General features: G+C 45.0%; 1 protein-coding gene across 12 annotated transcripts; it reads right to left on the reverse strand.

Moving 5' to 3' along the window:
• Positions 1-4,225: 4,225 nt before the first annotated feature.
• On the reverse strand, positions 4,226-23,192 carry LOC118505020. Of its 12 annotated transcripts, none has more exons than XM_036040208.1 (9): positions 23,059-23,173; positions 19,043-19,044; positions 17,913-18,279; positions 14,874-15,383; positions 14,207-14,412; positions 13,550-13,763; positions 6,503-6,806; positions 5,687-5,811; positions 4,226-5,560 (listed from the first exon to the last, which is right to left on the reverse strand). In XM_036040208.1, exons 3-9 carry the CDS (start codon positions 17,992-17,994, stop codon positions 5,424-5,426), a joined length of 1,578 nt encoding a protein of 525 aa, XP_035896101.1. In that variant the 5' UTR covers positions 17,995-18,279; positions 19,043-19,044; positions 23,059-23,173; the 3' UTR covers positions 4,226-5,423. The 12 variants fall into 12 exon arrangements, with proteins under 12 accessions (XP_035896101.1, XP_035896107.1, XP_035896111.1 ...); XM_036040214.1 differs by having other exon boundaries at positions 17,913-18,457; positions 23,059-23,167; XM_036040218.1 differs by lacking the exons at positions 19,043-19,044; positions 23,059-23,173 and adding an exon at positions 23,177-23,192.
• Positions 23,193-24,371: the final 1,179 nt, after the last annotated feature.

The following is a 24,371-nucleotide window of genomic DNA, read 5'->3' on the forward strand; positions in this document are numbered from 1 at the left end:
CGGCCACTCCATTCCAACTGAACAAACCCATCCTTGAGGAGTTGCCGTACGAACTGGGGTGCAAAGTAAAAACAGAAAAGATCTAGATAAACAACTCATGCACACACACATACATACACTCCGACACCCTCTTGAGGAAGCGGCTTGAGCCTTCATTTTCCGGTACTTCAGACTTTATGGTCTGGTGCGGGTAAAATGAACACTGAGCGCACTTCCGTAAAGGGAATAGCGATATTCTCTTTCCGGAATCGTTTTTCAAAAAACCCCACCAGCTTTTCCGGACGATAGCTTCCTTGAGTGCTCTACCATGCCAGCCCGTGCAGCACGAAGAGATAGACGATGGAATGAACGGAGCAGAGAAAGAAAACAACATATAATTTTAATCATAGAAAATCTCACCCTAAGCTCGATAAGGGTAAGAAACTGGAAAAAAAACGAGAAGTTTCCCTTCATTTTGCGTTGGTGTTGGTTTTCTTCTTTTCAGGTTTTCGGTTCGACAAAAGCTCGATGCTGCCCCTTATTCAAAGTGCATTGGGTACGCGCATTCAAGAACTCTTTAGTGTCCTTTTATTTCTATACTACGCGCTCAAAGCCTTGGCACTCGGAGAGACATTGGCCTTTCGTGGGCCCCGACATCTTCGGGCTGTTGGTGCGTATTACACATTCAGCTTATCTCAATCAGTCTGAATTGAATTAGCCTCACTGCTTGGAATTAAGAATCATTCAGGGCGCTCTTTAGGGAGGTGTAAAAAACAGTTCCCAACAGTGGAAATGGAATCGGAATGGGGGAAAAAGGATACTGATGAATAGTCATGAAAGGGATGTCGGCGTTGAAATGGGGTAACAGTCAAAAGCATATCATTATAGCTTTCTTCGTGGAATATTGGCGTGTATGGCGTACCGCATGTAAGAGAGTTTCCACCACGGTCGATTACTCTATTGAAGAGGAAATAATGCGATTCTGGACGCTTAAAACAAGCTAGAAATGGAAATAAATAACAAATACGGAAAAATAAATCGTATTATGATTGAAGTTCACAAAGCATGCCTCGCGATTGCCTACATTTAGGCACATACAATGTAAAACGCTCGAATTCGAAATATCAAGCTTGCCTTTTTTTGCTATTTTACAGATTTTTTGTGTAATTTAATTAATTGAGTCATCTACTTTACCAATACCTAAATTTTAATAATTTGTTGTTCCTTCAAGCATACATTTCCTATCATCCTTGTGTTTTGTTTACAGACGATCCGACGAGCCCTTTCAAGCACGTATTAATTAATATACAAATCCCAAATCATTCCAACCACTCGGATGATTAAGACCAAATCCTTAAATCTGTAATACTAACCATTTACTTACCTTCCCGATGTTCACTCATGCATATCAACATGCCACACGCTGAATGGAACAGCTTTTGCCCACCGTCACTCTTCCAGCCAGGCCCGGGACCGGGAAAAGGTTAAGAACTGTCAAGGAATGACTTGGTGAAAATCTTACTTGACGGAGGGTCTTTGTCCAGTGTTTGTACAAAACCGTAACATTAACCCGCAAACCGGTGCGTGCCGTTCGGCTGAAAGCCTCGTACCCGGACCCATATCAAGCAAATGTTTCCAAAACAACAAATCAGCTGTCGGTTTCCGCAATCGGTCTCAAATTCAATCAAAAGAACCGTTGCAAAACCTTTTTCGCTCCTCGCCGAGCAGGATTCTTCCGTCTGCGTTGGTCGGGGTATAGGGAGGGTTTGGACGGGATACGAGGAGTCTCCCGGAGCACCGGAGAAGAATCATAGCACGATCAAGCCATACGATTCAGTCATGCGTTAGGTAGGACCGTTTTGTAAAGTTAATTCAAAGCTGTTCATGGAGGCAAAAATGGTCGGAGAGCATTTAGCAGATTATATTACGGTTGAGTGATGAAGTGATTTATTTGCGTGTTGAATTGCTGGTACGCTTACGGTTCGGTTGCTCTGTCCGGATAAGAATGCTGTCTGTGGATGTTGCGTGGCTGTAAGCAACATCGTGAAGCTTCTTCACGCTGCGTCATATCACCATTTTGCATATGCTGAACAGCTTAACGCCACACAAATCACAGCGCAAACTGTGTAAATGTATTTAAAATCAAACTCCAATAGCTAACCTCGGTGGAAAAGCCTTTTTCCATTTTCATTTATTTTCTCACAACTCACAGTCCCGACAAGAAACCTATTGCGGAAAAGGTTAATAGGATAGCGAGCTCCTTCCAGCACCCAGCATCGATTAGCACAACCGGAAATTAGCCTGCCATCCAGGGCAAGAGACACACAAATTGGCAGCATAATTAGCAGGAAAGGATCAGCAGATTTATAAGGATCGGAAGCTCGGTTCTCGGTGCTGTGGTGAAGGTCGTACACCCCTTTGATGTGGACGGACGGACCAGCATTTAAGCTCGCATTTTCTTGGGCTCCGTTCGAAATCGATTTTTTCTTTTACTTTGAGCACGGTTTTTTTAATTATTCATCTTCATAAGGAAGCGAGAAAGAAGATTGGAATTAATGCTGAAGGGATTATTTGATGATTCCTGGAAGCATTACCTGGTTGAAGCATCCAGGAAGAGTAAGAAGCTTATGCTGGAAGCCATAAGAAGCTGTGAATGATGTTACCCAAAGTATAGAGTAAAATTGTTAAATGCTATTTGTGATGATTACGCCTAAAAGTATGCAATCTTCAAAACACATTTTGAATTTCATAACAAGTGTCACGTTTTCTCTTCAAACCACCCTGCTTTCAGCAGCGACTTGTAATATTTAGAGTGCCAGCTATATTTGGTATTTCATTTTGCATTCTGGTACCTTTAGACAGATATTAAAAACATCCAGGTCGCCCGGCGCTTTTCTTTCAGAAGATTTTATTTGCCTTTCTTTTTGATAACATAATCGGCCACATTCCCAATATCGTCCTCAATTGTCATCGTTTTGATTGTGTCGCGCAACAAATTTCCCCCGGGAACTGGATGGAAACGTGGATACGGTTTCACAAAGATACGCAGGAAAGATACACTTTTGGCTTTGTGTTAAGGGAAACATAACGCAAGACGCACAAGAACAAAACATGGCCTTTGCGTTCTAAGGTGGGCTTAGGAAAATTGTCTATAAGTAATCAAAATCTACGATCGGTGGGTTTTGTTGTGACGGAAGGAGCGAAAGCTCTCACTTTGCTAGAAGGTACTGAAACACCCCGGGCCCAGGGAAGATAAAGTGAAGTGATTTTTGTTTGACCACGATTACCATCACGGGTCGGGTGTTTGCATCATTGGATGGGACGTAACGTGACCTAGAGCGATGTAATGAAGCTATAAAAGTTGGTCGATCGGGAGAAAAATCGATGGTGAATAACATAAAATCGTATCGTAAATATGTGCTGTATTTTTGGCGAGTGTGAAAAGAGATTGCTGCAATCCAAATGGCAGGTCTCAGTAAGAAATTCTAACCCTAAATCCTGCTTTTGCATTTAAAGAAGACCCTTTACTATGCATTGCGTCGTTTTATGTTTGCTGCATACGCTTAAAGGGTTTTTATCTTTTTTTAAACCATGTGTGAGCTAGCGATTACTTGATTGAGACGGCTAGGACATATCAGCTGTTGGTTCCAGGATGGAAGAAGAATATTGATTTATTGTGTGAGAAGGACTCGATTGGAAACACATGGTCGTGTGGTGACTTCTACTAAACAGTGCAAGACTATAATTTCGCTTGGATAATATCATTACGAAGAACAAACGAAGGAGACGATTTTCGGTGGATGTTTGATAATACGTTCAAAGGATGATATGGAAACAGTATGTACTTATGGTCAATGTCTATATAATTGTCTGAGATGATCAATAAGAGCAAGAGAAATAATTTAGTACTATTTCACCCTTCAAAAACGAATCGCAAGTTTAACCAGCAATAATACTCTTCGGAGGCATAATCCTGCAGAAAGCCTTATAAAAATTCACTTATAACGCCCAAAAGTATGCAATATGTTTGCGCATTGATTTCTTTTCAAACAGCGAACGGATCATTCAAAATCTATTGAATTTCGTTTTAAATAGATGCTCGCTATTGATTGCATACTGGCAGGCGTTGGCCCTTAATTAATACCAGATTCTGACAAAATGAATAAATAACTTAGTTGAAATAAAATGTTTACTTACTGTATGTGATATTTTGAATCTTCAACACATTGCACAACACACCTGCCCGTTGTTGTATTACGTTCGCCAGAGACGTCCCATTATTCTCTGGTGGTATATATTTGTTTTTCTGCATTTGCATCACGCCCCTTCACCACGCACACTGCTGGTTTCGCTTAATGCTTCGAGTTTAGTTTATCCTTAATGTAGTTGTTTCTGTCTGGTTGGTATAGTTGGTAGCATACATTGTAGCTTTCCGAATATGCGGAAAGCCTTAATTTTTCTTTGTTTTCGTAACGACTTGGGTTTTGTTCTGTTTTGATTCTGCTGTGTGTTTGTTTGTATATTTGCAATTGTTTTGACGTAGTAATACATGGTTTGACAGTTTGCTGTCTATGCCACCATTGTTCCGGAGTTTGCTCGAACGTTTTGGTGACGCCACAATGGCACGGGAGACAGTGAGCGATCGATTTTTAGCTAATTTACGCAAAAGTTTGTTTGTTTTTTCCGTAACTGAGTCTTTTTCCTCTTCAAACAATTAGGATACGCCGTGTGCTGGTAACCTCGCCCATGAACAGCTATCCGCTACAATATAAACCGTCGCGGTTAGATTTACGTTTTAACTAATTATAAGATGAAAAACCGTGTTCGTCCTGACACACTGAGATTGCTTATAAAAATAACCTTTTCAACAATCACTCCACAAGGGGTAGTAAAATTTATATCACGATCGTAACTAAACATTTTTTTAAAAATAGAGAAGTAGAGCTATCAATGTTCCGTACTATGATTGAAGAGTAGTAAAAAACGAACAGAAACACGCAATGAGCCTTTTTACATTACATTAACGAGATGTGCGGTATTACCTAATAACTCATCGTATGTACACGCTTATTTTGATTCTTTTAGTTTAACGTTTCTCCCCAACCTGGTAAGAACCCAAATGAGTTTGACTTTTGAATTCGTTTGAAGAAACCTTTCCGTACAATCCACGCTACCGCTGAATACAGACCCAAGCAGGGAAAAGGGTTTCCCTGCATGTTATATGGGTGATCCTCTACACACAGTATGAGTAATGAGCTTCTCGTTAGAAGGGAGCGAAACATTCCCCAAACACTATCTCACAATTTCTTTTGACACTCTTCACAAACACTCACGTCTTCTGTTAACACGAATTAACCAAATGCTGTGAGTAGACAATTTTTGTTGTTGTGCTATCTGCTAGATCACCTTTCCAAAGAAGTCCGTCTGTCCGGCGAGCAGAACGATTAACAGTAGACCTGCAACCAGCTCAGCTTCAGCAGTACGCACCAGCTTATTGCCACCAGCGTGGAACGGACGCCGAACAGCACCGATGCCTCTTTGCGATGCCCAAAATTATGCTGAACAGCGGCCGGAGTTTCACCTGTGATTGAAAAAGTCCGCACCGTTCCGCAAGATTCGAAGACAATAAAATTTTCATTATCGCAACGGCCGAACCCGGGCGAGAGCGGCTAGAGACAGTGAGAGTAATCCTATTACGCATACGTACCGTTCAGAACCTGCACCTGGGCGGATCGACTCTGCTTGCCGGCTACGGTGCAGTTGTAGACGCCATTGTGGACACGATTTGCCTGCAGAATCGATATCCGGCTGATGAGCCACTGCTTGGTGCCACTGTGGACGAAGCGGAACAGAACGAAAGCAGGGTTTTGTTAGAAGGGCACAGGTCCTGAAAGAACACGTCCAAACGGTCCCGTAATGGTGGAGCGAACGCGTGATGGGTCCGTTTTGAGTCTCCGACAAACGCTTTGATGGTGACCTCGTCATACTGCTTCCGACGAACGGTGGACAAATTTTCATTTGAAGCTGGTAGCGACGATAAATTATACGCAATTGAATGGAGCGGAAGTGAATGCCGCGTTGCTGCACGACGCAGATATTGCCAGCGCGGTCGAAATGGTCTGCTTTTGGAGTTGCAAAGGGACCCACCGACGATGAGGACATTTATCAATAGTAGCAAATTGTGTGGCCATGCAATGGATGCAATGTATGGGGCTATGGTTTGGAGTAACGGTCCATACATCCGGTGGAACACGCAATAAGTCGTTGTACTTTAAATAAAGCCCGTCGTGAATCTTGCTTAATCCCCTTTCAGAGTAATCCATATCAAAATGGACGACATTTAAGTGTGATTTCGCTTGATGGTACGACTTTCATCAGAACACATTATCGGAAAATCGATAGCACGGGTATTATGATAAGACATTCAAATTATCGATAAACGGTGGCAAGACGCTAGAGCGTGTGTGTGAACCTATTATCACTGCAACTCACACAAACTCACCCACAATCGGTCCCAACTCACCTAAAACTCATCTTGACATCCTTCGGCAGCTCGGCGCCATCCTTGGTCCAGCTAATCAACCCTCTTTCCGTCGAATCCGACAGTTTGCTATCGTCCTTGGTGGTTTTGGTGCCTTGTTTCGATGCCTCGTCGAATGCGTTCGCTTGAGGACCGACGGAAGCCTTCGAGCGTTGCTTGGAGTTGGGCGGAAGACTCGCCAGATACGATGTCGACACTTGGCACGATATCTCGATCGTGCTGCCCAGCTTGTAGTAACGGTCGAAGAACTCGTAGCCCATCTCATCCACTATTCTTACGGCGGGTTCTGTGGTGGGTGGGGAAAGAAAGTTGGCCAAACGGAATGTGAGTAGAATATTATCACTGGTTGGGAGTGATTTTTGTGATATCAGACGGACGTTAAAGAGTTGTAGTGTTGCGCGCTCGACTTACAATTTCATACTGTTTATTCACTGGTCCGGTTACAAGTTCATCCTATTCGATTACATAGTTCATCCATTGGTCAAGTCACTTTCCCCTTAATTCACTTCTAAGTTCGTTCGTGTGCGTCAATTTATACTATCTGCTTATAGTGTTGTTCCTTTACCATATTTCGTGTAATAATTAATATTTCATGCATTTTCTACATTCCGGCCACCAAAAGAGAATTCTTTTCAATTTCTGCAAATTCGTTGTTTTTCTTCATGTAACATGCTAACCAGTATCCTATTCGCTAATATATACGTAATTGACGTTTCGCTTGGGTCGGTATCAGTGTTTGTTTACATTATTAGTGCACCATGTGGTTACACAAATCCCTCGTTTGTATCGATTGGTCGTGGTAACAAAGCTAAACGATTAGCTGCTCTAACAATTTGTTTCCCCCCTGCCGTACGTAGCGTAACTACACGCACGACACCATCCTTGCCCGGGTGCAGCGCCGTAATGCGCCCCATTGGCCAAACAGTCGGGTGAAGATTATCTTCCTTGATTATAACCAGCTGATTGATCTCCAGCTTAACCGGTGCGTTGTTAATGTGTTTGGCTCGGGCTTGGAGTTGTTGGATGTATTCCGGATACCATCGGGACCAGATCGTTTGCACGTGCCTCTGCACGAGTTGGTACTCCTTGAGTCGGTTGGTCGGAAGGTGTCGTATGTCAACATCCGGGATTGCTTGCATGTTGCTGCCGATTAGAAAATGACTTGGGGTTAATGGTTCTAAATCGCAAGGATCATCGGATAAAGGGGTCAAAGGACGGGAATTCAAACATTGCTCCACCTGAGCAATAAGTGTAAGCATACTTTCTTGGGCGATACTTGTTATACTTATCGTGCGTAAAATGTGTTTTTTAGCCGACTTGACTGCCGCTTCCCATAATCCGCCGAAGTGAGGGGCCCTTGGGGGAATGAACTTCCATTCCATTTCGTTGGACGAACACCAATTGATGATAGACCGGCGATCGTCATCGTTCTTCTTCAGCATTTCGTACACGCGATGCAGCTCGTGGGCAGCTCCCTTAAACGTTTACGCGTTGTCGGAGTGTAACTCGCACACCTTGCCTCGGCGTGCCACAAAACGACGTAGTGCTGCCAGAAATGCCGTAGTAGTTAAATCACTCACTAGCTCGATGTGTACGGCTCTAGTCGCGAAGCAAACAAAGATTGCGATGTACGCCTTCGTCGGACTCCGATTGCGGACGGGTGATTTCAGCATAAACGGCCCGCAGTAGTCCACTCCACTGATCGAGAAAGGTCTGGTCGGTGATACTCTCGACGTTGGTAGGTCAGCAACACTTTGTTTCACGAGAGTCGGCTTGTTTTTGAAACAAACGTGACACCGGTGGTAAACAGCCTTAACGAGATTCCTCCCACCAATCAACCAGAATCTTTGACGAAGTGTTGCTAATAACAGTTGCGGTCCAGCATGCAACAGTTGAAGATGATACGCCACTGCCAATAACACCGATAGTGGGTGCTTCGCCGAGAGAATCGCTGGATGTCGTCCTTCTTCTGGAAGATCAGCATTTCCGAGCCGGCCACCGACGCGTAACACACCAGTATGGTCGATGTACGGTGACAACCACTTCAGCTTCGATTTGTCGGAAACATGCTTCTCTTGAGCTAAAACCTTTAGCTCCTCCGCGAACGAATCCCTTTGGGCTAACTGGCATAACTTCAGTTCGGCCCGACGTAGTTCCGTGGCTGTAAGCGGTGGAACACTCTTCTCCTCGATGTGTGGCGCATCCTTGCAGCTTACTCTCGATGATTTGTTGGCTCCCTTGAGGCACTCCATGAAGCGTAAACAATAAGCTACAACTCGTCTCAGCCTGTAGTATGATGAGTATCGCTCGAACAGTTTGTCACGGAACTCACACCTCGTAGAAACTGTGACAATCCGTGACGCCGTCGCCCGTTCTTCGATGACACCGTCATTCTCCTTCACTGCTGGTGGATGATTTGGCCATGCATCATGACTGTAAGCCAACCAACGAGGCCCATGCCACCAACGTTCACAATTAAGCAGCTCCTCCGGCTTCAGACCCCGTGATATGTCGTCTGCTGGATTATCACAACCAGGAACGTGACGCCACTCAGCTATCCGCGTTTCTTCCTGTATCTGCGCCACTCGGTTGGCGACAAATGGTTTCCATCGACGTGGTGGAGAATCCAGCCAATACATTACCGTCATTGAATCGGTCCAACAAAAGGCCATCGTAGATGCCGGTAACGTTCGACTCACCTTCTGGAACAGTTGGGTTGCTAATCGTGCGGCGCACAATTCCAACCTGGCGATCGAGTGCGTATTCGCCAATGAAACCACTTTCGACTTCGCTGCTAACAATTGCACCGTCACAATGTTGTCCGTCGATTCTGCGCGTACATAACAGCAAGCACCATATGCACTTTGTGACGCATCAGCGAAGACGTGCAATTGCAAGCTGACCGTTGTAGGTTGGGAGATAAAACGTGGCACTCTTAATTCGCGTAGCGAATATAACGTTGAATGAAAGCTTCTCCACTCTTGTTGAAGCTCACCGGGCAGTGCACGTTCCCAATCCCAAGCCTTTCCATTCTCCTTCAAACTCCACAAACGTTGTAGAAAGACTTTCGCGATGATGATTGTCGGACCCAACAAACCAAGTGGGTCGACTATGCTTGCCGTGTACGACAAGATCAAGCTTCTCGTTAATACTTCAGCTGGTTGTGGAAGGCCAACCTTGAAGGAAAACGAATCGTTGGCGGGTTCCCAAACCAGTCCCAGCGTCGAAACAGCTTGACCATCCTTCCACTCGTGCATTGATTGAATCGCAAGATCTTCACATGGGACATCTAGAAGCGATTCTGGAACGTTAGATGCCCACTTTTTCAATGCGAAACCAGCTGAATCGAGCATTGCGGTGATTTGCTTTCGCACTTCTACTGCTTCGTTAAGGTCAGTCGCTCCTGTTAGTAGATCGTCGACGTAAAAATCACGTAACACGGGATCAACTGCCTTCGGGAATTGATCTTTGTGGTCATGCGCAACCTGCTGGAGCGTTCTAGTGGCGAGGAATGGAGCTGACGCCGTGCCGTAAGTAACGGTATTCAGCTCATAGGTCGATATCGGATCCAGGGGGCTCTTTCGGTACCTGATACGTAGCAGATTCCGATCGATGATGTTGTGGAGAATTTGCCGGTACATTTTTTCCACATCGGCCACTAATGCGATTGCGTAGGACCTGAATCGCAATATAATCGTTAGTAGATCTTCCTGGACAATTGGGCCAACTAGTAACGTATCGTTTAAGGAGTATCCCGAGCTCGTTTTACAGGACGCGTCAAACACGACCCGTACTTTTGTGGATGTACTCGATTCCTTCACCACCGCATGGTGAGGAATATAACAATGCGGAACACTATCATCCACTGGTTCGGTAAGTTTTCGCATGTGACCAAGTTCCTCGTACTCTTGCATGAAACGCTTATATTCCATCTCCATTTCAGGGTTGATCTTCAATCGCCGCTCCACAGCCATCAGTCGTCGATCCGCAATCTCCTTTGATGAACCCAATACTATATCTGCTCTGGGATTACGAGGCAGACAAACGATGTAACGACCATGGTGATCACGCGTTGTAGTGGCAGCATAATGCTTCTCACAAGCATCTTCCTCAAGCGAGAGAGCGGGTCCCTCTAGATTGGTCTCGTTCTCCCAAAACCGTTGCAGCAATGTATCGAGAGACTCATGGCTCCTAATTGAGTGGCACGAAACAGGACTAGCGACTGAAATGTGGGAAGTATTCCCAGCAACTGTCCACCCAAACGGAGTCTCAACCAACCAAGGACCGCCTTTGACCAGTAACTGCTTCTTTCCGGTATGCCATTCCCAATATGCGTCACTCCCAATGATCACATCAACTCTTGAAGGAAGGTTAAAGGCAGGATCAGCCAACGGAACGTCAGGGAATTTCCAACCAGCAACATCGATTGGGGCAGTCGGTATCTCAGCACAAGGGGAGTTCACTATCAGGAACTCAAGTGGCGACGAAAATGGCGCTGACTTTGACTGCACCGTTGCGATGATCGAACCCTTGGCTTGCTGAACACCCTCACCGATACCTGTCAATGCAACGTTGATCTTTGTACGACGTGTCAGCAGCTTCCGCGCTAGGGATTCGGACACGATATTGCACATGGATCCTGAATCCAACAACGCTCGTGCTTCATGCCGAATGCCATGGTCATCGACTAACCAGAGAACCACCGTTTCGAGAACCACAATTTCATTGCTCGAACCTACGTTCATGGTTACCTGTGGCGGTGAATCGTCGTGCAACATGCTGTGATGACGTGCGTTGCACTTGTTGCAACGGAAGACGGAATTGCACGACCGTACCTGATGATTCGGGTTCAAACAGTTGAAGCATAGTTTATGCTTCGCAATCACTTCACGCCGGAACTTTACGTCTCCTTTGCAGAACTTCGGGCAGCTTCGTAGATGGTGTGGCTCTGCACACTCTAATGGACAGGATGCGTAGGATGTGCTGCTAGCTGGCTTCCGCGTTGACACTGAATTGCTCACGTATCTAACCTTTCCTCCCATTCTTCTTTCTCCACAGGCCACCGGCGTTTGTTTCGATTCAGATATCTTCGCTAACGTTTGGGACGAACGAAGGATTCGGATTCTATCCTGCAGGAAATCGATTAGATCTGAATACTTATCCTTGGGGCTGGCCGATGAATGCTTTTCCCAAGCTAGGATGGTTGATGAATCCAATTTGAAGAACAGCAATGTGGTGAGGGGAGTGTCCCAGTTGTCAACCGGTTCCTTCAGCTTTCTTAAACCGTTCACGTGCCGCGTGAACTCGTCCACAAGCTGCGCCAATTCATCCACAGATCCTTCATGCATCGCGGGAAGGTGATGCAATGTTCGATAATAATCACGGACTAACATGCGCGGGTTATCATACCGTTTCAGCAGCGCGGCCCAGGTGGTCGCATAGTTGTCCGCGGTCAATGTGGTATGCTCGAACAGCAGCGCCGCCTCACTCTTCAATGATGACAACAGATACTGAAGTTTCAGTATCGAAGGTATATCTGCTGACGAATCGATCATTGCCACGAAGCGATCACGAAACGTGAGCCACTTCGTCGTATCACCGTCGAACGTGGGGAGATCGATTTTCGGTAACCGCACATTAATTGATCCGAAATTACCCGTTGAGTTCAGGCTAGAATTGGCTTGCAAAATCGACGCGTTGAGAGGATTGGCTTCACACGGTTGCTTTTGCAACAAAAATCCTTTCACCTTTCGGTACACACTGTCCATTTCACATCGCTCTTGCAGCAAAGCTTCTAACGCTTCGGGAGATTCTTCCAATTCCTCCAGTTTTGCTACCGCGTTCAAATAATCTTGAACATGCCATTCTAGCTGATCCAAGCACACTGGTATTTCACCCACATCACTTTCACTATAATCGTTTTTAAATTGTTCAATGTTCTTCACAAGCATTTGCGCTTGGCGCTTTTTTAATTGCGCGGCTTTGATTTTCTTCTCCATTTTCTACGTTGCTTCACTAACACACACGTAAAATGAACAAAGTTCAATGTTCTGCACTTCACTAACACTTAATACAGACGATGTAACGTTCACTTTGAATTTGATTCGAAATTGTTCACAACCTGCTGCGTTGCATGCAAGTTTCGTTAGAATACGATAGGAGTGATGGCCGTTAAAATGGAACCACGCTTCGCAATGGCGTAGATTTCCGATGAAGCTAAGCTACGCGGGACGCTAAGCTTTGCCTGTTGCCTTAAGTTGATGCGTAACAACAACTTTCACTCCAGTAAGTCGATTTGAATAAATCGCAACACAACTCACGAGAAAACAAACGAACATACAAGGGTTCACGTGCACGTAATGACCTTTCACAGCAATTCGCGCCAATATGCGGAGCAAGACAGCGAACTGTTCGTTTCCTCACAAACACAGAGATGATTCACGTCACTGTGTACGGTAATTAACGTAGTGAATTTTTTCCGAAATCACTAAACCGACTTCACCAGATCCGGTTCGAAGGACCAAAAATGTAGAATATTATCACTGGTTGGGAGTGATTTTTGTGATATCAGACGGACGTTAAAGAGTTGTAGTGTTGCGCGCTCGACTTACAATTTCATACTGTTTATTCACTGGTCCGGTTACAAGTTCATCCTATTCGATTACATAGTTCATCCATTGGTCAAGTCACTTTCCCCTTAATTCACTTCTAAGTTCGTTCGTGTGCGTCAATTTATACTATCTGCTTATAGTGTTGTTCCTTTACCATATTTCGTGTAATAATTAATATTTCATGCATTTTCTACAGAATGATATCGTTTAAAGCGAGCTGTCTGAAGGAGTTCATAAAGCTGTGAATTGTTTATTGTTCGCAGGTGATTTATTGATGTTGTTTACTAGTGTCTAGAAGAGCCTTCTGGATTGTTGTGATGCATTTTTGATGATTTAATTTGGATGCTTCGAGCACAACAATCGCACGGCCATTAGACGGTAATCTGGGCGAATGATGAGCGAGCGTGATTCCACTTACCCAAGACGGTCAGATTCGTTGCAAACACCCGCGGAGGGTGCGTCGACACCTGGCACATGTACAGGCCAGCGTCGTCGGACTTGATCGGGTTGATATGTAGCCTCCAATTATTGGGATATTGAAATTTGACCTTTATCCTCGGGTCCCCGCTGTACGTATTGTTGCCCACGGTGAGTAACGACACCTTATCGGTGGTTCTTCGGATCCACATCACCTGCAGCCGGTTGAACGAAATGGCGAGGATGGGCGATACATGCCACAAACATTGTCCGGAAAAGAAAAAGGAAAGAGATACAACACACCATCACTGGTCGACCGATCTTGCAGACGATTGAGAAGGGTAAGAGCGAATGGGATAAGATTAATTTTAGCCAGTCCACCCGGGTCGTCCGTTCGAAGGATTCTCTGGTCGGAACTGATTCGTTCGCATAAATCCCACCATCGGATCCCAAAAAGGTGACGCCGAACCGAGCAAATGGGTCAGGTGCTGAGAAACAGAATATTGCCAAGATTTCATATGGTAAGATGTAGGCACGTAGGCCGGGGCGATATCATTTTGTTTCCTTTCGCTGGGTTTGGGGTCCCGATCAGACAGGCGGACAGTGGATGGAGGGATGAATAATGAGTGGTAGACGCAGCGATGGCGATGATGCTTACCGTTTTATCTTTAAGCATTCCTACCCTACAGTTGAGGATGGCCTCCGTTGATAAATGATATCCAACCTGCAAGGCCGCCCCGGAAGTCACGTTGACCGGTTCCTCGAAAAAAGGACCCCAATGACGCTCGTGGTGATGCTTGCTTTGATAAGGCATCGAATGGACAATTCGACTACGCCGCACGTCAGGTAAGGTAGGTATTAGTACTGTGGAGTAAACGTATTAAGAAACCGAAGAGTGTATGGTGTAAGGTGTTTGAAATGCAAATGAGCGGATATTTGGATTAGTTTCAGGCACACTTTTAATTAACCTGACTACACATATTTATGCAAGCAGCTTATCATAAATGCTATTCGTTTCTCTAGGTCGTCTCACTATCAACTGAAAATTAGTATAAACTTCATTCCTATTCCTTTTTCGTATTTCTAGGCTAAAGAACTCAACACTCATAGCAAAAACGCTTTGCCGTGAGGAATAATTCACTTTTCCTCGATCTACATAATGCTACGCCTCAAGTTATGCATTCCACGCGTCACTCAAAGTCCTTTCCCGAGCAACGACTAATCAGATCCACAACTAGGAAACTAATAAAATCCGGTCTTAGGTACGTTTCATCTGATACACCACGTGCAATCGATTATCAAGTTACTCGGTACGACACACTTACATGGTCGAAAGGTTGTGTATTTGGCGCTGGCGCTACTACCATCGTACTGTACGGCCGTTGATGCCGCATCACTGGAGACGCCGCCTAGTAGCGTCCCGGCCGGTTGACTGTTCCGTGCACCGGATGGAACGGTGTGTGTCGTTCCAGCGGATGCCTGGTCCGCTCCCTGCCCGACGCCGGTCGCTTCGGGGTGCGGACGTGTTGATGTGTCCGTTACTGCCGATGTCACATCTCGGATTAGACTTTCAGCCGACACTGTCAACGATGACGGCAATGGCAGTGCTGCCATATGTAACGCTGTCACCGACAGAGTCGCCGATGACGTAGACGGTTCCGACCAGACGGTGGTTGACGTCGACGCTGCACTCGACTGTGGGGACGGTGTGGTCGACGGTGGTGACGCTGACATTGTCGGAGATTGGATTCTACTGTTTGAGGTGATTTGTTTAGAATATTGCAGATCCTCCGTGGTGGGTGGATGCTCCGTCAGCATCGTCTGCTCTCGTACATCTGGGGAAAAAGAGCGAAGGATGCATTGGAATGGAGAAGACTCTTATCTGCGATGGTTGGTGGGAAAGATTGACGATGGGTCAATAGTTGCTCTGATCATAGATAAACGGATGAAGAAACAAGTAGAGTCGCAGTAAAGGTCGACGTTTACCAAACAGTTCGTTACAAATGAAAACAGGTTTATAATGATGATTGAGACCGGTTTTTAGGTGGTAACTGATGAACTTCTGAATGCATCTGTGTTAAAGTAAGGAACGCTGTTTATGCACAAAAGAATATGAAGTATTCTTGTCCATGCATTTGTAAGTGGTACGCCTCGCTCGGTGCCCTGGCGCGAAGTACAGCAATGCGTAATGTTGCTATTCAATTACCATAAAGAAAAAGCTCGTGTACCAGGGAAGTGCTTCAAGTACGTTCTTCAAAGTGGTTGCACCCATTTACTGCAGTTGTTGTTTACAGAACTGCTTCGAAAGAAGTTTTCCGCCAGCGGCATTTATTAAGTTTTTCTTTTGTTTATTTTACGTTCCAGATGGCTACTTTCTCAACGCGTAAGCTCTTTTGTTCGTTTGTTTGCTACTTTGAGGGTAGCTTGCACGCTGTTAAGTGCTTAACTGTGATGGTAGCAATAAATCCTGACATTTCTTAAGGTTACCGGGCAACAGGCAAGTTTTAGCTGAATGCTTCTCGTCCAGGAAAAACCAAGGGGTTTAAACCTCGAACGAAACATATTAAAATAACATCAATCTTTCCTGCCTTCAATGAGGTCCCCGACAGGGCAGAGCCGAAAACTTTCAAAAGCATCCTCAAATGATTAGGTAGTGAAGCTTCTACCGAGAAAATGTCGGATCCCAGAAATCTGAACCTCACATACCGCGGTTGGGAGGTGGGGCCGGAAAAGCGATACAGCAACACGTTGGAAATGATGACGGATAACGAAGGGATAACCCGGTAAAGGTTTTCCTCAATTTAAACTAGCCAGCATGCATGCACGACCCAATTAGTTTCCTTGATGAACAGCGTAAGATAAGCCGGTAACATTCAGTGACCCTTAAAATATTGTTGCTCTATCTGTGTGGCGTGGTGTGGCTTGAGCTGATTTATGGCCGCTCGATGGCTGCCTTATCTGCAATCGGGGCCCACCGGCTATCACACTATATGAATCTTAATGTTATCGAAATGTTGTTGAATATTTTAAAATTATGTGACGGGCTGAAGTCTGTAGGAGAGGTTCAAGTGACGTGTCGGATGAGTAGGGTAGTATTGAAGTACCGATGTCACTTTGAAGCAGTAAACAAGAGTAAATCATGTGCGGTTATCGTTACGATCAAACAATTTCGCAAAGGTAGCATGAATCAATGGAGCTGTTATTAATGCTTATTAATAAAGCTTTCGAGCTGTGAAAATCGCTCTTATTATAATTGAATAATTGTTGTTCGCTATCCTCATCGTATGAGTGAACTACTAAATATACAATAAAAGTAAATAATTAAGAGTTTGTGGTTTAAATCTTCAAAAACATTAACAAAAAGTGTAAGTGTGCCAAGCAAATTGGGGAACACAGAAAATGAAACATTTAATTGCATACTTTGAGGCGTAATATTTAAATACGCCCAAATTCACGCAATCCACTCAACACATGCTTAGAAACGGTTCCTTTCAGCTTGCTTAATATATTCCAACAGTATTATTGACTCTCAAGACACTTAAAGGAGCATTCTTTCATTTGTTCATAAATTCATCGAAGTAATAATCGATTTTATAATCTCAGTTTGAATTAAGTTGCTTTATTTCCAATCATTAAGTGATGCCTAATCATACTGCCACGCCAAATAGGGGGATGATTAAAATCGCAACTTATTTCAACCATTTGCGGGAGCGGAAAAGATTTTGAATGAAAGGTTCTTAATATTTACACGAACAAGAACGGACACTTATCTTGTTCCTTAAGAGCTCAGCGATGGAGCTTGATTTGCATGGCAAGCAATTTGAATCGTTGTTGAAAACCCTTCATCATGTTCATCGCTGTTTTTAAGCCAATGTGTTTAGGGAAGTGCTGAACTTTGTAGAAAAACTCAACAGAGCAGCAGCGTGTGGGAGCAAACCAAGGGGGCGTAGAAACTTTTATGCCCAATTTCGTTTCGTTCGTTTGGTGATTGAACCGATATTCCCCACACTCAATCGCTTTTTATCTGTTACAGCTTGTTCAGTACGAGCGGCAGGAAAATAAACATCAAGGGAACGTGTTGGCCATGGGTCGAGCAATTGGACGTTAATTTGGAAGGAAATTTCTCGGACCAGATATGGCCAGCAAAACACACCGGTAACATTTACACATCCCTAAGGAGAAGAAAGTTTGGCCTGTTGGTAAGTACAAGCAAATGGTCTGCGAGGTAATTTTTGCACAAGAAATTAGGTGCTTGAGTGTTTGTTTGAGTATCAGCCAATTGGCAGAGTTTGCATGGCCAGCTCAATAAAGTAATTTAATCAAGAAACGGTCCAAGCATGAAACGATTGCCGGGCCACACTTACCAATCATCATCGTCAGCAGAAGCAGAATGGTCGCAAGCGCGACACTGTTGCATTGATGTTTGAAGCAGCCCAACGATGTCATCACAGGATCGTTTGCATTATCCACATGTTTTTCGCTTAAAGAGTGTACCGTGTTTCCATCCTGTCGTTGCACAAAACTCAAGTGTTACCAAGCACAACTAAACCGAACGCACTGTTACCATCTCACTGGACCAAGTTTATGGTATGCTTTACATCCCTGCCGCATTTACTGTTACACACTTAATTGATATCCATCCCGAACGATACTGTTATATCCTTTACCGAGCTCATTTACGATCGTACGCATATTGTTTCACTGTTCACTGTTAATTTCATTGTGCGCTAGCTGATGCGGGGAAAAGCGAGCGAAAAAAGATTTTTAATCAGCTTTGCTTTTTCGTCTGCCACTGATTGTGCACAATTTTTCACTGGTTTCACTCGCTAACGCCGGCTTATTTATTGTGACGATTTTTCACACCGAGCCGTAATCTCTTCTCGGCTTGTTTTTCAGGCTTCTTGGCAAGCTAGCGATGGGAGTTGCGGGGATGATTTTTAGCGCTGCGTGGCTCATTATACGGTCGGCATATTTATGTACTATATCATGATGAAATGAAGCGTGCAAAATATGACGTACAAGGGAAACGGGTGTTTTTTTTTTCGATGGCTCATTTTTTCCGTGGAAAACAAACTGTTAATAAGCAAAAACAAAGCTTTTTTCATGGCATCAAGTGGATAAAATTTGTTTAAAAAGCAAAATTATTCATCAAGCATTGAAAGAAGCGAAGCACAATGCGAAAAAACAGGCTCTTAGAGACAGCATTCACCCGAAATCCGCAGCCAGGATGTCAGTTTATTTTATTGATAGTCTTTTTTCCTATTCGGAGCGCGACTTAAAACACAATCGAAAAGAAAGCAATGATAACAGCGTTTGGGAGGGTGAAAACAAAAGAAACACCCACCTTTCACCAACATGAAAGGGCCACCCAAATGTGTGATTGTGTCCCTCAGTGTGTGTGTGTGTGCATCAAAAACGCCGGCCATGTCCCGCTGATTGGTGGAAGGAAGGCATTCATAAATAAATCGCCACCATAAATTCTCGTTATCCACACTGCTCTATGATTTCCGTTGCGTTCATTTGTTCGATCATTTTCGTTTCGGGGCTTTTTTTCCAGGCATTTTATTTTTTTGGTTATGTTTCTGGTCGTCAGTTTGAAATGGCTGCATCGAATCAGGCCGCGGTGCAATCAAGCAAGCAGAGCCGCCGCCAGCAAGTGATGAGGTAACGCGAGCGCGAAGCAATAGAAAGATATCGGTGAAATATTTAATGGCTATGAACAACGCAGCCAGACGAACGGACGCTTGGACGCATTGTGCAGCGTTTTGTGTGTGCGGGTTTTTTTGCGGCTTTTTCACTGGCAGCGCTCTGCAGGACGTCTGGACGGGAATCTTTGCATCCCTTGGCGTCGGATGCTGATAATGATAAATGGCCAACGCCAACGACTGGTGGTTCCGTTCAGGGAAGAGCGTTTGTACTGTGGATGTTTGTGTGTGCTGCCCCGGCTTAGAAATGGCCAAAAGTTCTTCTCTTTCACCGACGTTCTGCCATGCCGTTGCCCGGGGTGCGCTGGTGGCAAATTGCCAAAGATGGTGTTTTAGAAGAAAGTTCGTAAGGGACGAGGCCGACAAAAACACCCATTAGCATCCGGTAGTTTCATTTTTCATTTCGCTGCATCTCTGTTCACATTGCTCAACACGTATTCTAATGAATTCGCTCACTTAGGTTAAAAGAAGCTATAAACAGGAAGCTTGCAGCGCATTTTCGTAAAGAAGAGTTACGCGCTGTATGCGACTGTCTGTCAGCATTACTTTCCGTGTGAGTAATTTTTTTATGAACGTCTTAAAACAGCCGTTTGATAATGTGTTTTGAAAGCGCGCCACGGAAGGAATTTCCATGACTTGAGATTGCATAGCTTTAGGCGTAATCGATTCCAGCGTTGAAGGCAGACTAATTAGCCTTACAGCGTGCAATACGCAGATCGGGAGCCATTCCATTTTATGTGTCATAATAACCTTATTAAGACCCCGACTAGCTAATTCTACCACCATTTACTATTATTAGTTCCCAAAACTACCCTTCTGTCCTATTGAAGGGTGAAACCCAAAAAAAAATCCTTCCAACAGCTCATAGCTGGTAGTGATAACAATTTTAAACTCCCTCCACATCCCGAGCATAATGCTTATCCTTCTTGAATGATCCCGAGATCAACCGAAAAAGGGGGGCAGAAGGATAATGTTTCTAAAAAATTAATAGAGGCTAATGGTAAGTAATGTGCCCCAAATTATCTTTGCCCTCAGGCACATTGCCGAAAACCGCTCCATTACCGTTGATGTATTAAAGCTCGGCTGATCCGCAAACATTCAAGGGACCCACGGGGACCAACCAGTGGCGTGAGTGGAAAGGAATCGTTTATGTTGTTTTTAAAACCATCCATGTGTACCACACGGTCACGGTCGGCCACCACCTTCGGTGGGGTTGTGTGTCTATGTGTGCTAAAAGCAACGACGGAACTGACACCTTTCGGTTCAGCAAAGAAGGTTCACTTAATTAAAATTGCTCCACTCGCCCCACAGGAAAGCCACCGGAATGTACTTCCCCTTTCCAAGTAGCACCCTCGAGGCTGTTTGTCCCGGCCTAAGCGGGGTTACAAACGACACCGTCTAGTGGCACTTGTGCACGTTTCTTTCTTTTCGCTTTTCGCCTTCCAACCCGAACGAAAGGGGAACAGCTAAAACAAGAGGCGGCAAAAGTTTTCATGCGCGGTTTTTCTTTTTCGACTTTGTGAGATGAAAAATTCCTTCGCCCATTGTGACATGATTTGAGACAAGGCAAACTTTTAAATCATCCATTAGCCGAAGCACAAGAGGACGTGAGAGATAAAACGAAACCGAAACACAGCACGGATGCGGAAAAGAGCATCGTGGAAACTTTTCCCCCTGTGCAAGACGCCCAAGACCCCGCCCACCTGACGTTACTATCTCCTGGCCGTTTGATACGGTTCGTGTGATGTTGTTTGTCCCTTTTCCCTGTTTGGTCCTTCCAGGCCGCAGCTCCAACCTTTCTAGACAGTTTTCACAAAATCGTTATCCTGTCGGACCCAAGAGAGGTCCCCGTAGCGATTTGCCGTTCCGTGTACGTGGTCCTGATTTCTACTGCCCGGTTCGTACCGGTTCGTAAGGTGAGACACAACGCGACTGGAAAGATGAAGCAGAAATAGAGACCAGGCCCCGGGATGTCTACGAGAAGCAAAACTTCGGCACCAACAACAACTACGGTTCGTTAAAAATGCTTCCGCCGGTCAGGGGTTTTGGGCTGGTTTTTGTTTTTGTTCGTTTCATTAAAAATAATCGTTCTGTTTACTGTTTATTTAGCCGTTTGTTTTTGGCCGTCGTTCTGTGGCCTTTTTGTGTTGGTGGAATAAGAAGGAGCATAAGCAAAAACGGCGACCGATAGAATTCGCTACGTGTGATTAAACATGCTGATAATGGGGTTGTAACGAGAGAGAGAGAGAGAGAGAGAGAGAGAGAGAGAGGGAGAGATAGAGGGAAAAGAGTCTGGAAGGCTGATTAAAGTTTAAAAGCGGACGACAAGAACACAGCTAGAGTTGCTTTTTTTTGGAAATGTAAATTAAATTCGGCTTCAAAGGAATTGGTCAGTCGGTTTGGTGAAATGAAAATAATATGCTAAATAATTCTAGGCTGAACTCCAAAATCTTTGAAGTATTTTCATAATGATTTTTCCACTTAAAAATGTTTTTTCGGTGGAGTAAGACGTTCAGCTTGTTCCAAGATTTTGTCCAGCTTCTTTGATGTGCCCAGAAACTCGCTTACCAAGTATTCTTTATATCCGGCACGCTTAAATATGGTTAAAATGCAAACAAAAGCTCTCACTTCACCTTTGCAGTTGGTTATTGTGCTAGAACGGCATACGAATTAACTCATTTCCATATAGAAACCGGTTTTTTTCTCCAGCAAATCCTTATTTACACTTAAATCCATGGGACGTTGAAAGTTGATGTAAATAATAAATGGCATCACACGCTTTTTCCGTTACAGGCTCGAGTGTTTCACTTCTAACATTTCACTTGAAACACTTGAAACAACGTAACAACAAACCACCGAAACACTTTGCTGCACTTCAACTTAGAACGTACGACGCACCGCTCCATACGCTTCGGGCACTTAAATTTCACAGTGTAAAACGAAACACCGAAAATAATTACACCAACCAGCACGAAGCTTCACCGCACACGATGCTTTGATCACGATGCCGAACCGCACCGTGTGTCTTGCACCTTAACGGCCGTCCGTACAGGCCTCCGCCACTCTGACAGCGTGTCTCGACGATATCATCAACGTCGTTTCGAATGACTCAATTTCGGTGGGCAGCAATTTTAAGAACATTAGGCACATTTTCTCACATTTCCATTCGAACCCGCACCCGCCAGCGCCAGTGTGCGAAAGTAATTTCCATTATCCACTTAAGGTGTGATCCGTTTTGGCACCGAGTCAAACGTCCCACGCGTACAACACCATGCTACACCGTGATGCGTATCCTTCGCCGGCTACCGGAGCCGTTTTCGGGCATAGCGTGGGGAATTTGTTGAGGAAAATCGTTAACATTTTTTTACCATTTTCACACGCACTGCCACACACACACATATCGCGGCAAATGGAAGCACCTCAAAGGATATGTAAAATGGATACGGTGGAAGGTCGCTGGAACACATACAGGCAGACCACAAAACTGTTTTGATGGTTCCCTGTGGAGCGTTGGGCACGAGCGATACCTGACTGTTCATTTGCATGAGGTGTGAAAGTATTCTATTCCACGGGTTTACAAGCGAATGGGGATGAATCATGTTGCCCCGAGAGGTCAAGAGGGCTTTCGCGTCGCTGCTGGTACGTCATGACGATGAGATCACGAGCTAACACACCGGTACAGAACTGCAATCCCAACTCCCGCTTCAGAGCCCTGGCACTAAGCACGACCTGCCAGTCGATAAACATACGATCCATCCCCGTCCACAGTCATACCGATCGGTCAACTCACTGGGCCGAGGAAGACGGCTAAAAACACCACCGTAACGACTCATCAAACACACTGGCAAATGTCGCGAACGTTGACCCACTGTGTAAACGGCACGTGAACGGCCACTCTCAGTAACGATTCAATCGTAACTGACCTTCCAGCGTTGCCTGCTGTAGACCAAGCCGATCCGAGTCCAAACAATCGTGCTCAGAGCCAGATGACTTCTCCAGCATCCGGTAGATCTCACCGGAGCACTGAAGCCGGAGCACTCACTAACGAGGGAGTGACGTCGTGGAGTCTGCGCGATCTGTAGAAAGAAGCGCCTGATGAACAACCAGTGCGAGTGTTTCTCCTGCAAGAACTCAAACCCATCCCAAGAGGGCGAAGCCATGCCATTCCTCCAGACGCATTTTTGTGGGATGCTGAGTAACTGAAGTCACCTTGTTGTTGTTGTTGGGTTCCAATGCTCCTTGGCCTTCGTCTTCTTCCTGGTCTTCGCTCCATCATAACTGACTCGCTGTCATTTATGCATCGCTTCGTCTATTCCCATGGGTCCCATGGCTTTTATCCTGGCCATAAGTCTCGCTGATTTCTTTCCGTTGTCCTTGGATGCAGTAAGAATTGCATTCGCTTTTCGACTGACGGAGCGTTTGCTTGGAGTGGCTTCGAGTGGCGAAGGAATTGCGTGAGAGTTTTTATCGCGTCCGTTTGAATGGAGGACCACAGTGCTGCCTGTTGTTTTCTTGGGACGTGAAGAGCATCCGCAAAAAGCACATGATATCATTCAATATGTCGATGAGAGTGTCAAAATGTCACCAATGCGGCTGGGATGAGGCTGCTGAGGCGGCTCGGACTTCCGGTAAGAGGTCAAAGGAATGCAGTGTGGAATGTACACTTGCTTCTGCTTTTTCGTGCTTCCCGCTTCTCTGTGGCCATAATCGTAAAGAGAACACTGAGACGGACGATAATTTTATGCTGATATCTTCATGAATGTGAAGCTACCCGCTTGATTTCCTCAAAAGGTTAGACGTTGGAGGACTTGTTGGTAATTGAAGGAGTTCTTCTTGATGACGTTCTTCCTGCAAGATGTATCGCCTGGTGGTGCGTATCTCACACAACGTATATCAAGCTACCTGTTTGTAGGCCACCTTCCTGGAACATCTCTAATAACTCCAAGAACCCCACGGTACCAGTTCAATATTTACATCGGCAAACACCCATTGCCTTCGATTCGTTCGGAACCGAATTTGCGTTCGTCCTCCGTGAAAGTTATGTTTATCGCTCAACGTGGTGGAATTGAATTAAAGGTATGATACATTCGCCGCAGTAAGTTTGAATATTTATGTTAG

Source organism: Anopheles stephensi, chromosome 2 (assembly GCF_013141755.1).
Source record: "Anopheles stephensi strain Indian chromosome 2, UCI_ANSTEP_V1.0, whole genome shotgun sequence".
Taxonomy (NCBI): Eukaryota; Metazoa; Arthropoda; class Insecta; order Diptera; family Culicidae; genus Anopheles; species Anopheles stephensi.

Coding starts and splice junctions, on each gene's coding strand:
- LOC118505020 (XM_036040218.1), bottom strand. CDS start 17,994: ATGACATCGTTGGGCTGCTTCAAACATCAATGCAACAGTGTCGCGCTT. Junction 15,384..17,912: donor TCTGCTGACGATGATGATTG/GTAAGTGTGGCC, acceptor CTTTTTCCCCAG/ATGTACGAGAGCAGACGATG. Junction 14,413..14,873: donor ATACACAACCTTTCGACCAT/GTAAGTGTGTCG, acceptor TTTACTCCACAG/TACTAATACCTACCTTACCT.